The sequence below is a fragment of the Myripristis murdjan genome, chromosome 22 (assembly GCF_902150065.1).
Source record: "Myripristis murdjan chromosome 22, fMyrMur1.1, whole genome shotgun sequence".
Classification (NCBI taxonomy): Eukaryota; Metazoa; Chordata; class Actinopteri; order Holocentriformes; family Holocentridae; genus Myripristis; species Myripristis murdjan.
The window spans coordinates 9,223,174-9,237,914 of NC_044001.1; the positions used below are offsets into that span (position 1 = coordinate 9,223,174).

General features: G+C 41.8%; 1 protein-coding gene across 3 annotated transcripts; it reads right to left on the reverse strand.

The window, feature by feature from the left end:
- Window positions 1-29: 29 nt before the first annotated feature.
- Window positions 30-13,556, reverse strand: dpysl5a (dihydropyrimidinase like 5a). Of its 3 annotated transcripts, XM_030045144.1 has the most exons (14): window positions 13,421-13,556; window positions 11,482-11,498; window positions 10,609-10,879; window positions 8,105-8,263; window positions 6,999-7,178; window positions 6,448-6,516; window positions 6,150-6,194; window positions 5,966-6,041; window positions 5,501-5,657; window positions 5,033-5,174; window positions 4,644-4,786; window positions 4,279-4,486; window positions 3,290-3,458; window positions 30-1,977 (listed from the first exon to the last, which is right to left on the reverse strand). In XM_030045144.1, the coding sequence occupies exons 2-14, from the start codon at window positions 11,484-11,486 to the stop codon at window positions 1,892-1,894; spliced, it is 1,710 nt and encodes a 569-aa protein (XP_029901004.1). In that variant the 5' UTR covers window positions 11,487-11,498; window positions 13,421-13,556; the 3' UTR covers window positions 30-1,891. The 3 variants fall into 3 exon arrangements, with proteins under 3 accessions (XP_029901004.1, XP_029901006.1, XP_029901005.1); XM_030045146.1 differs by lacking the exon at window positions 11,482-11,498 and having other exon boundaries at window positions 10,609-10,858; XM_030045145.1 differs by lacking the exon at window positions 11,482-11,498.
- Between the last annotated feature and the right edge of the window lie 1,185 nt (window positions 13,557-14,741).

The window sequence follows — 14,741 nt, forward strand, 5'->3', positions numbered from 1 at the left end:
TCCAACAATCACTGAGCGACAGCATTGAATTCCAGATTTCAGTGTGGTTTATTTGCACTCAATCATGTGATAAAGAGCTGCAACAAATAAGAGATAAAGTAATCAAAAGTGACAACACATTGTTCAGCACCAGTAAACCAATGACCGTTTAGGAGGGGATACACACAACAAGATCCTGTATGTCTTCTTGGAGTGTTTTAGATCCAACATGCAATATGCCCAATTTTCTGATCCTGCAACTTTCACTGTCTCTGAAAAAAATCCCGCCTTTGCATGGTTTGCATGCAATGATTTAATCAGGTGTAAATGTGGTCAAAATTTTGTGGCGTGTATCCCCACTCGCACTGTAGTTGTCCATTATCAGATGATGTATCATTCAGTTTTGACAATAATATTACAACAAAATCACTAACCAAGAAAATTCCTCACAAGCAAAAATCACTAAATAAAATTCAGATACACGAAAAAAATAATATTAATGATAAACAATGACAATACAGTAGTTGAGTACTTTAGAAAGAATCAGTGCTTTTCTCTGCATTTGCTAAGTAAGCATGCCTTCCGGTTATTATACAGAGTTGTACGTGGCATACGAAGGCTGTGGATCCCCTGAAGAAATGCATTCATTCATTTATGCTGTTAAGTATCAAACTGAATATTGAACAAAGAGGATCATCTCACCTCGTCCATGCTTCACAGTGGTGTGTTACATTGTGAAAGGTCAGATAGGAAACAAGCGCAACAGTCAGAGGAACATTTGATACCCTGCCGGTTCAGTGCAAGACCAGAAGTACTTAAAGTTGTAAAAAGTGCTCGCTCTATGAGGAGTGACAGCGATCAGCATGTCAGAGGTCATGATCTGGACTGACGGTGTAGGACGGTGTGTTCACTGCGTGTCAGTGTTCTCAGGTGAGAAAAAGGCAGTTTGGGTGAGACTTTTTGCTCTCTGTGGAAAACGGACACTATCACAAAGAATGCTGCGCAACATGAGCAATATCAGTGCTTATTACTATTATAACAGTTTTATCTATGCTCCCATACTTCAAAGTACAAACAGCATAGGTTCATTCACATTTGGTGGGGGTGGAGAAGAAATGTAATATGCTACAAGGCTGTAAACATGAACTGAAGCGCTAATCTGACAATGATGAACAACTGTACAAAGACCTCGTACTTATTTAGGAATCACTTGTAACACAACAACGCTAAAGGGCAATAACACATTTTTGGAAGAATGATGCAATATAAAAAATAAATAAACAAACAAACACATTTAAAACATCAGTTTTCATTCAGATATTTTTCATCAATTCCTCTACGTCAACTATAAGTTTCGCACCTTGCGATGACACATGAATGTCATGCCAGTTCCTTTGTAACCACTAATTACATTTCATTCATCATGGCTCCAAGTGGAAAGACTCCATTTGTGACACATTAAACCATGTTAAAAGGCAGCTAAGTAGTACATGATACAAGTGCAAAATTGTATTTAACAGTGAGGTAACACAATCGTATTGTAGAAACCAAGACTCACCTTCATATTCCTAAAACTATTAGTAGGTTACTTCCACTACCATGATCCAACAGCCAAAGCAACTCGCTGTAATCTGCTGCTTTTATTTGGTTAACATTTGAATCAAATTTGTTAGGCGTAACCACTTAACCAAGGTTTTCTTGACTGATATTCCAACATTACTATCATGGCAATATCATACAGTATAATGTTTCACGCATAAAGTCCTAAATAACTGTGTGTACTTCAAAATGAAAATGTGACTCCTCCCCCCACCCCTTCTGAGCTTTCTGAGAGAAAAACGAGTCGTCTCGTGTCGCCATGCGTTCCCCCCAGGTGTCGTTCTTCGGCTTTGTGTGACTGCTGTCGGATTGGTTACCAGATTCCGCTGGATCTTCCTCCCGGAGGAGCGAGGATCCTAGCCGAGGATCTCTTTGGGATCTTGTCATCAATCTGGGCACCTGCAGGGAGGAAGGAGCATGATCACGAGGGTTTTGAAAAGGCAAAACAGAATCAGCGAGTGCCTCCTGACAGTTTTCGTGGTCCGGTAAAGCTCCCCGGGTTAGGGAGTTGAATTCCCATTAGGCACCCATACAAAAAAACATGCATCCATGGTGCTTCGAGGCATTTTGGATTACAGTGTCCTCCAAATGACTTTTCTTTAAGTCTCAAACACCACTTGTGAAATTAAAGCTTCTTGAAATTCAGTTTTAAAGCCAGAGCGATGCGGTGTACCTCAAATGAAAGTTGCGATTCTTCTCATTCAAGTGAAATTCTGGTCAGAGCTTCAGTGCTAACCACCAAGGAAATAGTGGGAAATATCATGTATGGCTGCCTTTGTTTTTCTCATTTTTTTTAAACTGGTGAGCATCATAAAATCTCATTAAACTAAAGCAAAGAAGGCTGTTCTGACGATCTCAGTTATGCTATTTTTATTGTGGCTCTAAAAAAAAATCACATCTTCTGACTAACAAGCACTTCATCTTTGTCAGTGGCCTACCAGAGGACTACAGTGGTTGCTGGGCAGTTCCTAAGTGTGAACATGTGTGAATGTGAATCGGGGTGTTACTGAAAAAGAGGAGGTGTGGCCGGCAAACCTTCTGCGGCCGAGAAAGATTAAAAATAACCATGTCGTACCCCACAAATCAGTAACAAACGTACTCTTTATTATACCACCCTCACTAGACCAATCAGCGTAATAAGGGATAGCTGCAAGTGGATGGCAATTAGATTTGTAGTGTGTAATATAATTTTTTATCACCATGAACACAGTGCCAAAATGCACCACCCAACACCTCCATCTCTTGCTTTATCAGAATCAGACCGGAGATGTCATAGATTTCACCTCTGAGTTACAATTTCTGGTGTTTAATTATATTCCCCCCATTAAGTCAATCTGTGTCATTTTTAAACACTGAAACACGGTGCAAATATGCATCGTCACTCCAGCTGTGTCATCAAAATGGGACCGGTGACGTCTGGAATGTCACATTTGAGTGTAAAAATTTGGATCTTCAATTATAGCGCCCTCATCAGGCCAACCAGTATAATATTTAAACACCAGAGCAGCAGTGCCAAATATATTATCCCTCTGGTTTTGACAAAACTAGACCAGTAATGGCTTAGAAATCACCTCAGATGTCATTTTGAAGGATAGACATAGCCCATGTCAACACTTTTCTCTCCCTCCGCTGCCTAAATTTCATCGCTTGGGAGACAAGTAAGACTTTCCACCAAGATCTGGTGGGTTTTTGCGCGTGTTTTGGTCCTCACCAGAGAGGCTGAAGCTGGACTCATGGAGGTCTCTCATGCCGCCATGCCGGGTGCAGGGGCGCGTTGGAGTGTCCAGGTCTGAAGCCCCATAGTCCTTCTTTCCTGAGTTGACCACTGCAACCACTTCACCTGTGTAGGGCTCCCGCTCCACAGCTTTCACAGCCTGGCACTGATATCACACACACACACACACACACACACATGATCAATACTGTGCCTTATGTGACACCAAAAAACAAATTAATGTGGTACACGTCATGAGAAAATTACATTTCCAGGAGAAAATATGTGGGCAATCTGTAATAAACTACACAAGTGGTAGCAGTAGCAGCAGCAGTAGCAGTACTAGCAGATTTCTAATAGTAGTATTAGTAGTATTATGAAGTAGCAATACTGGTGATAAAGCTTGAAGCTGATACTTTAATGTAATTTAATTATACATGTTCAATTTGACGGAAATATTTGAGCATCTCACATTCATTGTATAATCTAAGCAATATTGAATGGACAACTCTATCAAGAAGCAATGGCTGCTGTTGTGCAGTGATCAAGTTTTGTGCCATTGTACCAAACTGTAACCTCTCTAAACTAGTCAAAACTTTTTTTTGTATATGTGAGATGCAGTGTCTGGGACATTGTTGCTTGAAGTACAGGGAGTTTCTGGCCTGTTGGTGGTGAAGGTGTGGACCAATTGGTTTACTTTTGTAAATGCTGGATTCCAAAGTAAGAGCGCGTCATTCTTGAAAGGTTTGTAAAATTTGACCCGGCAGTGTCCAAGATATTGAGTGTGAATCTTAGTGCCCTGTCGGCCTGGTGGTGGCAGCACTGTGGTGGGCCAATCAGGGACCTATACTCCATCATTCCCCTAAATTTAATCTAAAACAGGCCAGAAGACACAATCCATAGTCCATTCCCTGTTCTTCGATCATTAAGAGCAACATTACAGAAAGATCTCCTGTAGTTCTCATGGAAACAGTGTAGTCTGATACCTTTTCCCTCTGGACCATCTTCTTGTAAAGGTAGTCTGGGAAGGTTCTGAGGGGATAAAACTTTCCAGAGCCCTCGGCACACGTGAACACACCATTTTCATAGACCAGTCGGCCACGGCTGATGGTGACCATGGGTACACCGTGACAACGAAGACCTTCGTACAGGTTCATGTCTCCTCCTTGGACCTGGTTATCCACCGAAATTGTCCTGCAGAAAGAGAGAAAGAGAGAAAGGGATGACCCAGTTCACACAGACTGAGCTGTACTGCTAAATTAGAGGAAAAGCTAAGCAGCCCCAGAGGTGCAGAACAAGACAGATGCAGTGAGGCGAGACTGTTGATTCGGGGAGGGATAGAGTTTCATACTTGGAGCCTTCCGGGTCCCAGACCACCACATCAGCGTCTGCCCCAGGGATGATCCTGCCCTTCCTGGGGTAAAGGTTGTAGATCTTGGCAGCGTTGGAGCTTGTGACAGCTACGAAACGATTCTCATCCATCTTACCTCCAACCTGGGATGTGCGACAGGGACACAGACTTATAAAACGTTTGTAACCGAAGAAATGACCTCATACTAAACGGTGGCTGAGTGCTTTTACTGACACATATCTGATGTATCTACGGCAGCAGTTTATTCCCCTTTCCTTTCAGCGTTTTATCATTTTATATGTGAAAATCAATAACCCCAGAATCAAAGCAGGTATCCTATTTCTGGAGGTTCTCTGGCAGCCAGGCGGGAACAAAAGAGTAACACATACCACTCCTCTCTCCCAGATGACACTCATGCGATCCTGAATGCCCGGGACCCCATGTGGGATCTTTGTAAAATCATCTTTGCCCATCGCCTTCTGTTTGGTGGTGAAGGGACGGTGGTCAGACCCAACAACATTCAGAGTGTCACTGCAAATGAGTGAAAAGATCTGTTACTCTAAGCTAACATGTATTGTTTAATATCTATAATTTAGTCATTTAGTGCAACAATGGAATAAGCCTAAAGGCATCAGGAGACCCAAGCATTTACATTACATTCACGTTATGTTTAATTAAAATATGTCTCATCAAAATATTAAGATACTTGATATTATTGTGGTATTTCAACACATTTTATTTTTACTTCACTCTATTATTGAAAATCAGCCAAATCCTAGTTCATGTCACTGTTTCATACCTGTCAGGACAGAAACTGTTATTGTTTCATAATGTGGATATCATTGTCTTTTACTTACTTTCCTAGCAGGCTCATTAGGAAATTGGGTGTGTTGGGGTCCAGACGAAGCGGAGGCACGGTGACATAGGCAGCAGCATGGGACCAGTCCTGATGATAGTACTGCAGGCCGTTCAGCACAGCGTGGGCTGTGGTCGTCTCCCCATGCACCACCTTACCTGTGGTCACACCACAGCGCACATTATAGCACGGACACAGTGGATCAAATGACAGAAAGAGTGCTGCATGAAAAGGGGCTAGTGATTATGCCAGCTCCCATAGAGGAATTTTATTCCAAAACACTATGTAATCACTTTACAAAGATTTGTCACTGAATTAAAAAAAAAACAAAAACAAAAAAAAAAACAGACAAATATGTCCACAAAATTGTAGCAATAGTAATCATTTTCTGACTGCAAGCTTCAAATTTTTCAAATGTTGGATATCTGCTTTGGGAAATGGTAATAGGAAAATTCACTGTCCTCACCCTGCATCTTGGCTGTAGCCACCACATCTCCTGCAGACATGCTGGACACACTGACAAGATAGATTGGGCAGTGGGCCTGAGAGAAAACACACAAACTACACTATAATACTGGAAGGAAATGCATAATGTGTTATGGTCAGTATGCACTTCTATATATTTTCTGTGCTATGGAGATCTCACTCACCCTGTTGGCGATGGTAATTGCCCTGTGGGTCGCTTCTGCCTCCAGCTGTACAGGAAAAGAATAATGTGTATTACGAGTATTACAGCATTCTTGACTGGCCTACATTTCCTTGTTTGGGTGATACTGTGGATAACACTGTGGACATACTCAAGAATAACTTCAGTGTCTGACTACATTATCATTCACCATAACTAATTTTAGTCATTCGATACATGTAAAATTATATGTGACATGCTGGTTTCAGTCTTGATAATTTTTTGCCACTTTAATACTTCAAGATAAAACGTGAGTACCATACCTCCTCAGGCCTGCTGATTTCAATCCCCTCCGGGCCACTGATACCCAGATCCAACGCCTCCTTTGCACCCTAGGAGAGATGATAGAACACCACAACATAATACTTAAATGTAAAATATCTACTAATGAAACTGGTACAAAACCAGTTTGTATACTATTATGTTTAATATAACTGAAGACAAGAACATTTTTTAAAAAACTGAAAATATTCTGAAATACTGAAATAATACTAATACTGTCCTGTGCTTAACCCTCTCTCCACACTACGTTACAACATGAAATATGTTACACACCCATACACACATGCACACACACTCACATGCACAAACACAGTGCAATATATCTATTTGCACAACTGTGCCCTCTGTACATGGACATTTTGCATAAAGCCTGCACCTTATTTTCATTTTCTTTCTCTTTTTCTTTTCTTATATTCAACTTTTTTCCTCTTGCACCAACATATCAAGACATATTCCTTGCATGTTCTTGAACAACTTGCCAATAAATCTGATTCTGATTCTGATAAGACAGCAATGAAAGATGGAGCCTCACCTCTGCTACCAGCTCCCCGTTCTCAGCGTGGACCCTCGCCACAGCTCCGATGTCCTTACAGTTCTGCAGGGCCTGGAAGAGCTCGCTGTCCCTCAGCATGAACATGTCCTTATAGGCCATGAACATCTGAAAAGAATTCACTCCTTTCTCTCTCACCAGCTGCTCCATCTCAGCTCGAACCTGCAGGACGGGAGAGTGAATGAGTCTTCCTCTTCCTCAACAGCTACTGCCAAGATGCCCTTGTGCAAGGCACCTCCAGCTGCTCAAGTGACACTGCTTAGTGGCCCTCTGTAGCAGACTACACTTGCACAGGGGCAGAACCAAGGTAAGTGCATGAATGTATAACATGGCGAGGATAAATACATCCGGAAAGATTTTAAAAACTGTCAGAGGTGCGCTTTTATGTCTGGACACATTTTATTGTTTGATGGTGGTTTTTTTTCATATTCCTGTCAATAAATGGACAAACAGACAAAGTTACATCACGCTGAGATACTTTTAGTGCAGCTACAATAGGGTCTGATAACAGATTTTTTATTTTATCCAGGCCTATATGACACATCAGTGGTAAAAAAAAAAAAAAAAAACATCAGCCCCTCAGAATCAAAGAGCAAAAACGTCTTTCTAGGCTCACCACTTTGCACTAACGTTCAATAATCCATCATCGAAGATGCAGGGATATCAGTTTCCCTGCTGACAATGGTCTGCCTCAGTAAATCAGAATGCAATGTGTCCACAAGACGGGTGTAATTTCTGCTTTTCTCAATTGGAAAAACTCTTATTCTGCTATTGCTGTGCCATTCTCAATCCATAGCTGAATACATTGCCTGGGGAATGTCCAGGTGTAGGAAATCACTAAACTAAAATTGCTGTAGATAAGGCAGATGACCAAAAAAAGTCATGGAATATCACCACACATTCATGATATCTAAGGGTGGAATTTTCCTTTGAATACATGTATGCTTACCACAAAAAGCACAAGTTAATAAAATGGGTGCACCCAACTAGGGCTGAATATAAAACAGAAAAGATGGGAATACAGATCAAAGGATTTTAAACCTCCTGGGATTAAACCATGCATATGGGGAAACGTGGTGTGACAGTACCTTGGGCCCCCACCAAGTTACTCCCACGTGCAGAGCGTAGTCACAGCAGGTTTTGGGATCCGCCATGCTGCGGCACTTCTCGTAGGCCTCCAGCAAAGACTCGTTCTTCTCCGGTAGAACATGTCCTATCACCATGGTCGTCCCGCCAGCCAGAGCAGCCTATAAGAAATGAACACACGGCGCTCAGGCACTTGAGATGTTACTTTATGGCTGTATGCAAATGAGTGTTGTACTAGAACGAAGACTGAAATGAACTGACCTGAACTAAACGGAGCTGAACGCACACATTAAACCTCAGTAATTAGTGACATCAAGGCTGAAGATCCAGCCTGGTAAATGTATTGATTGATTGCACTCATAAACACCACTAATCAACACGGCTCCCAGTCTAAGCATAACAGTAAAAGGCTCAATTACCATCCTTTACTGTAATGTGCAGAGAAGTGCACATTCCAGAAAGCATATAAATCCTTCAGTAGTTTAAACATGGGCGGAATGGCCCCTTTGTGTACAATATAATCAAGAGGCATTTAAAGCCATAATGGTTAGTGAGATACATCATATAATTGCTTAACACTGTCAGCACCTCTCACTTTTTGCCACATGAAGAGCAAGATGTATTAATCCCAAAGCACAATAAATCTTAATAATCCCCAGCAAGCGAGGAGAGGGTCTGTTTTGTGTATAAACGCACGCTTGACTGAGCATCTGTCAGCTGACCCTAGAGAGTAGAGTAGTGTGTAGTGATGGGGAGGAGGGATGGAGGGGGGTGTGTGCGTCTGAGAACCATTGTCTGCAAGCACAATGGCGTAAGTGAAAAGGCTTTGCAGCAGTCTTTGCAGCAGCCGCCCAGTCTCCATGGAAACAGAAAGCGATCTGTATTTGTCTCCGGAGTTGGTCGGGCGCACAGCAGCGACGGAGTGGAGAGGGAGCACCGGAGGGGGGGCGAGCGAGGGTAGAGAATAGAGCCCGCGGTCCAGTGAGTGAAACTCTGCTCGTGTACGCTCTCAGCCTCGATCATCTCTAAGTGCTACGGAGTGATGAGTCATCATGGTGCCCTGGAGCAGAATGGGGTGTCCCAGTCTATCAGCGTCCATGTTGACTCCGTTCCAGTCTGCTTGAAGGCTTCCCGGCAGCTCTGGCTGTGCTCGCTGGGCTACAGCATCAGCAGCAAAGTGCCACATCATCTTTGAAATCACACTGGCGCAACTCAGAATTTGAATCCTTGTGAAAGGCTCAGGGAAAAAAAACACCTAAACTAAAAATAAAACTTTAAAAATGGATGACATGTGCCACAGTTATGCAAGTAAAGCGTTTGAGCATGACATTATTGTAACTGTCCATATCCAACCAGTGCAGTGTATTTAATGGGATTAAACTGTGACTTGCATATTATGCTCATATAAAACTGTTTACCTGATGTTTACATTCAATTGTATTATTTTATTATTTTATTATTTACATTATGTTTATTGTTCCTGTTTTATTGTTTCTTTTACATTATATTTGCATGCTCATATTCTGAACCTGATGAACCCTATTTGTTTTGCTGGTGCAATGACCTCGTTTCCTACAGAGATCCAAACAAGGGTGCAGTTTATATTTTTAGGCTCTATATCTTTACTTTATCTACATCTATACTGTATTTATAACCATATATATATGGATTTTATATCTGGGGACAAATGTTGTTGATTTATGTTTGATGGTCAAAAAACATTTGTAATCATAAACAAAATTTCAACCAAGGGAAAAAAATCCAAAAGACTCCAGTGAGATGTTGTGAATCTTAAAGGAGCAGTTCACCCAAAATTATAAGAAGACATTTTCTCGCTTCCTCCTTTTGCAGTCCATCCATCCAGATAGTTTCTGTGTGCCGCTCTGAATTTGTGCTTCTTTGGCAGGAAATAGTTCCCAACAAAACTCTTGAGTTTTTCACTTTTATTTTTTTAACAATCTGAACTCCATTAAACAATAGCCAACCAGTACCTGAGTGTGGAGAGACATGTAAGATTACCACAGATACTTTTAGGGCTGAAAAATATGGTAGAAAAAAAAAAACACATTGTGCTTAATTTGACAAATACTGTTATTTGCGAATGTGATATGATTCACAGTTTTAGTAGGAATGATCATGTTTTGCATTACAATTTTCAATTTCACCGAAAAAACTATTAAAGTAATAATGGTGTGATTTTTGCTGGCGTCTGTACCAAACAAACCAAGACATCTCTACAGCACCACAACACTTTTCTCACAACAATGTTTTGTCACACATTTCAGCATTTTCAGAGAACTGCAGCTCCTGTGAATTGGATATTGCACTTGGCCATATTGCAATTATGATAATATTTTGATCAACTGTTCAGCCCTAATGGTTGTACTTAAAACTTAAAACAATTCAAAGATTTGGTTTTACTCTGCTGCAAGTTTGGGGAAATCTCACACAACACCCTTCTCTCTCTAAAACCTCATTAAATTTCTTTTTCTTTTCCTCTCCTCACCTTGGTGCCGCTGTAGTAGTCGTCTGCCGTCGTGGCGTTCATGAAGCTCTCCTGCAGGTGAACGCTGGTGTCGATCCCCCCGGGGAGGACCAGTTTGCCCGAGGCGTCGATCACTTTGGCCCCGCCCGGGATCATCAGCTCCTTGCCCACCTGTTGGATGATGCCGTTCTCGATGTAGACGTCGGCCTCCTGGGTACAGTCATCGTTCACCACCTTGCCGCCCTTTATCAGGATCCGCACCATGGCTGAGCTGGAAGACATAATTGTAGCTCTGAAAGAGAGACAAAGGGACTCATCAGTCAAATGAGCTGCATGAAGATGAGTGCATTTTCAGCCTGTCAGACCACTATGAAGCTACTAGGGCTGGGCGGTATGGAAAACATCAAATATCACAATATTATTCGCCAAATACTTGGATTTAAATATTGTGAAAACACTGAAGGGGTGCTTTTATAAGCTATTTAGACACTAGACATTTTTTCATAAATAGATACAATGACCAGGCAGGTAGAGGCTAATAATAGAACAGCTACAACAGTCTAACAGCCTTTAAATGCATCCTTTAAAACCAGGAGAAGACATCACTTACGCCACATAACAATATCCAAAATAAAAGAGGATATCTAGTCTCATATCATAATATTAACATAATATAAAGATATCGCCCAGCCCTGTAGCAGCTGCTAACACTATAGAGATTTCTCTAAGTGTGAAAGCCACTGCTAATGCAACTACAACTTTCTGACAGTTTGACAGAGGTTTTTCAGGGAACACTACATTTTAAGCAACTAGAAGACACACCATCATCTCAAATACGCTCTATTCTGCATCCCTACAATTAACTATGTAGAAAAACATAACTTGGGACAGTACCTCATTTTGAGACAGTGCTGTAAGGTTAGCAGAGAGAGGCTGGTCAGTGATGCTGCTCTGAGCTCGGCTCGGCCAGGCAGTCAGGCTGTGAGTGACATCAGCTCCAGCTCTGAGTAGGCTGTGTCAGTCACCGCCTGTGACCCGACAGCACAGGGGCCAGTGATGTAGTGGCAAGTAGAAAGGCTCAAGCTATTTACCGTCAAGTGGCATTATGTGATTAATGACTTTCATAGCTGTTTAATCTATCACAATAATCGATTAATCATTTAGAGCCCATAGTGATGTTTTCAAATCACTTCCTTAGTCTGACCAAAGCAGGAATTTTATGATACGAACAGACAAATGTTATTAAATCTGAGCATCTTAGTTAACTTAGTGATGCTTTTACATGATAAAAGGCTAAAATTATTATGTAATCAGTTATCTGAATTAAAACCCATTCATTTTTTTTTTTTTTTTTTTGTTACTTTTTGTTACTGCTTTGAGTCTCTATCAAAATCTTTTTAGAGGTGGAAAATGTGAGTAAAGTGAATTGTGTTGGGTTCACTCTCCACTACATCCCAGCCAAAATGCGAGCCTTTACTCTGCTATACACTAAACTAAACAAACTCAATAAGCAGACCTATCACTGTCAAAATTATGCAAAAATTAATTTTCGTCAGATCAATTCTACATGAGTCTGCCGCTGGATTTAATTACGGTCAGTGATCAACTATTCATGGATAGCAGAGAAACAAGAGAAATCATCCCCTCCCCTTCCTCTATCTCAATTAGTGACTCACTCACACACACTCACATGCTGTGCGAGTGTGTGTGTGTGTGTGTGTGTGTGTGTGTGTGTGTGTGTGTGTATATATATATGTGTGTTCTGCGTGCTTGCGTGCGTGGGGGATGCGTACGTGTGAGGGTGCGGCAACTTTACCGCATGGACTCCTTCACACATCCAGATTTGGAAGCTGATAATCTGAGAGCTGGTTAAGATGTTGTTCATCCATAGATATGAACAAATACATTTTAGGGCGGGTGGGAGCTCATATTTCCATTTGCAAAAACATCCCCCCCAAAATCCTGGAGGGCCATGCATGAGCTGTAATAAAGTTATTACATCTGTGCAACCCACTTACACAGGTTGATGATGCACAAATAACAGGTCAGTTCACTACTTACCTGTTTAAAGGCTTTTGCAATAAATCAATAACAGATCCATTCAATCTACTGCAAACCCGCAACACAGATGAAAGTATTAGGCCATCAGAATCAACTACAGGCAACTTCAGTATGAACCACAGTTTATGCTTTCAATTCATAATAAATTCCGCATAGCTACTAACCTATAACGGTGTCTTGGTTAATTATCTTTACATTTCCAGCCTAACACATGGCCTCATATTTCCCCATAAAAACCAACTTATTGCCTGTTGTAAATCACTTCAAATCTGAAGTTGCGGTAAAGAAACACAATTATAATAAGGGTGATATGATCGTTTTATTGGATGAGTAGGCTATAAAAGCAGTGAGATGATGACACTTCTACTTGTGCGACTTGACACAAAGAAACCGGTCTCCGTCCGGCATGATCGGCTGCATAATGTTCATTACCGACCTAGAAACCGCCTTCCCAACTCTCAGCCCGTCCTCGTCCCTCCCCTCCCGGCTCCACAATAAAGATCAGGTTGCTGTCTAAACGGCCTGAGGTGGCGACCCGTTAGAATTAAACCCCCTCCTGCTTTTTTTTTAAGTGGTGTAGATTGTATTTTAGCCTGCAAGGATGGCATGAACAGTAGGCTACCAATCAAGAGGCAGGGTAGCCACCCAGCCGTGTAGCCAGGGGGGTATTGGGAAACAAAGTATCCTGATAAAGCATCGCTGCTGCTGGAGGATGCCCCCTCACACAGCCACCTGCAGCCCACCAGTGAGAATAACGCGGCGCAGCACATACCTCTCCTACGGGCCTACTGCTCCGGACGGCTTTTGGGTTACTTTCTGACAGCCACAGTGTGCAACACAATCCGAGGATAGCACTTTCCAAGGAGATACACACCAGCTGCCTTCCTGGCTGGGACCAGCCGACCGCAGCATCACCACTGTCAAGTCAGCAAGGAGAAGAGCACACCGCTTCCGGTTGGGGCTTTCAAAATAAAACCCCTAACTTTTAGCGAGCAAAGTGATTGTTCAAGCCTGGGTATGCCAGGGGTGAGAGTAACAAATTACATTCTTTCATGTTATTGCAATTTAGTAGCTTTTTGTGTACTTATGTGTTAAATCAAGTAACTTTACCCATACATTTTTGCTCAACCTAGTTACATTTTAGATCCCATTATAGGCCTATATTTTTTATATGCTCCCTAGAAGCACCACAAACTGGACCATCATGAATTGACAAATTAAGAAAACATTCTACAAATCTAATGATAACTCAGTATTTTTTTTTCTCTTGACCACATTTCAAGTGAACTACTTTTTCCTCTTAGTTAAGTAGGGAGGGATTTGAGAGGTATTCTGTCTGAGTAGCAGTTTCACATACTCTTTCCACCACCGAGGTCTGCAGCAGGCCTAAATCACAATACAGCTGATTTATACCTCCCGAAATGTCACTTACACCAAAACATGAGGTGCAAGATATTTGCAGATGTATACTTGATAATATCTTAAATGATTTCTCCCTATGAAGGAAAATGTAAAATTTGGTTTCAACAACTAGAATCAAATATAGGAGAAGCAATTTAACTTCATAGGCTATATGGTGCCATTCAAATGCCAGTACTGTATTCCACTTCTGTATTGCATTCTTGATGACTTTTTAGTTTAAACAGATACACAATCACATTCATGTCTATCAGCAATCTGGAATCTCCTATCCTCCTGACTCTCTGCAGTAAGACATGAAACCAGAGCAAACGCCAAGAAACGTGCTTGACATAATCCTCGCTTCCATATTTAAGGCAAATCCGCCTCCTTTCCGGTGTTATGATACCTGGATGCGGCTGACTTGACGAAGCCGGCTGCATCCGAGCTGCGCGACGGTGAGACGCTCCAATCACCGGCGTCGTGTGAAGGCTTGGTCGCCTAAGCAACCAATTGCTGCGGACTTAGGGCGTGTCCACTTGGGAGAGGATGTACCACTATGAGAGGGCCTGGGTGTAAACCGTGGCATGGGAGAGAATGGCAGGGCCAAGGTGAATAAAAGATTATTATAATCTATTCTTAACGCGGGTTAAACGGCTTAAACCTGAAGACAAGCTTTGGAGCATTTGCATTTA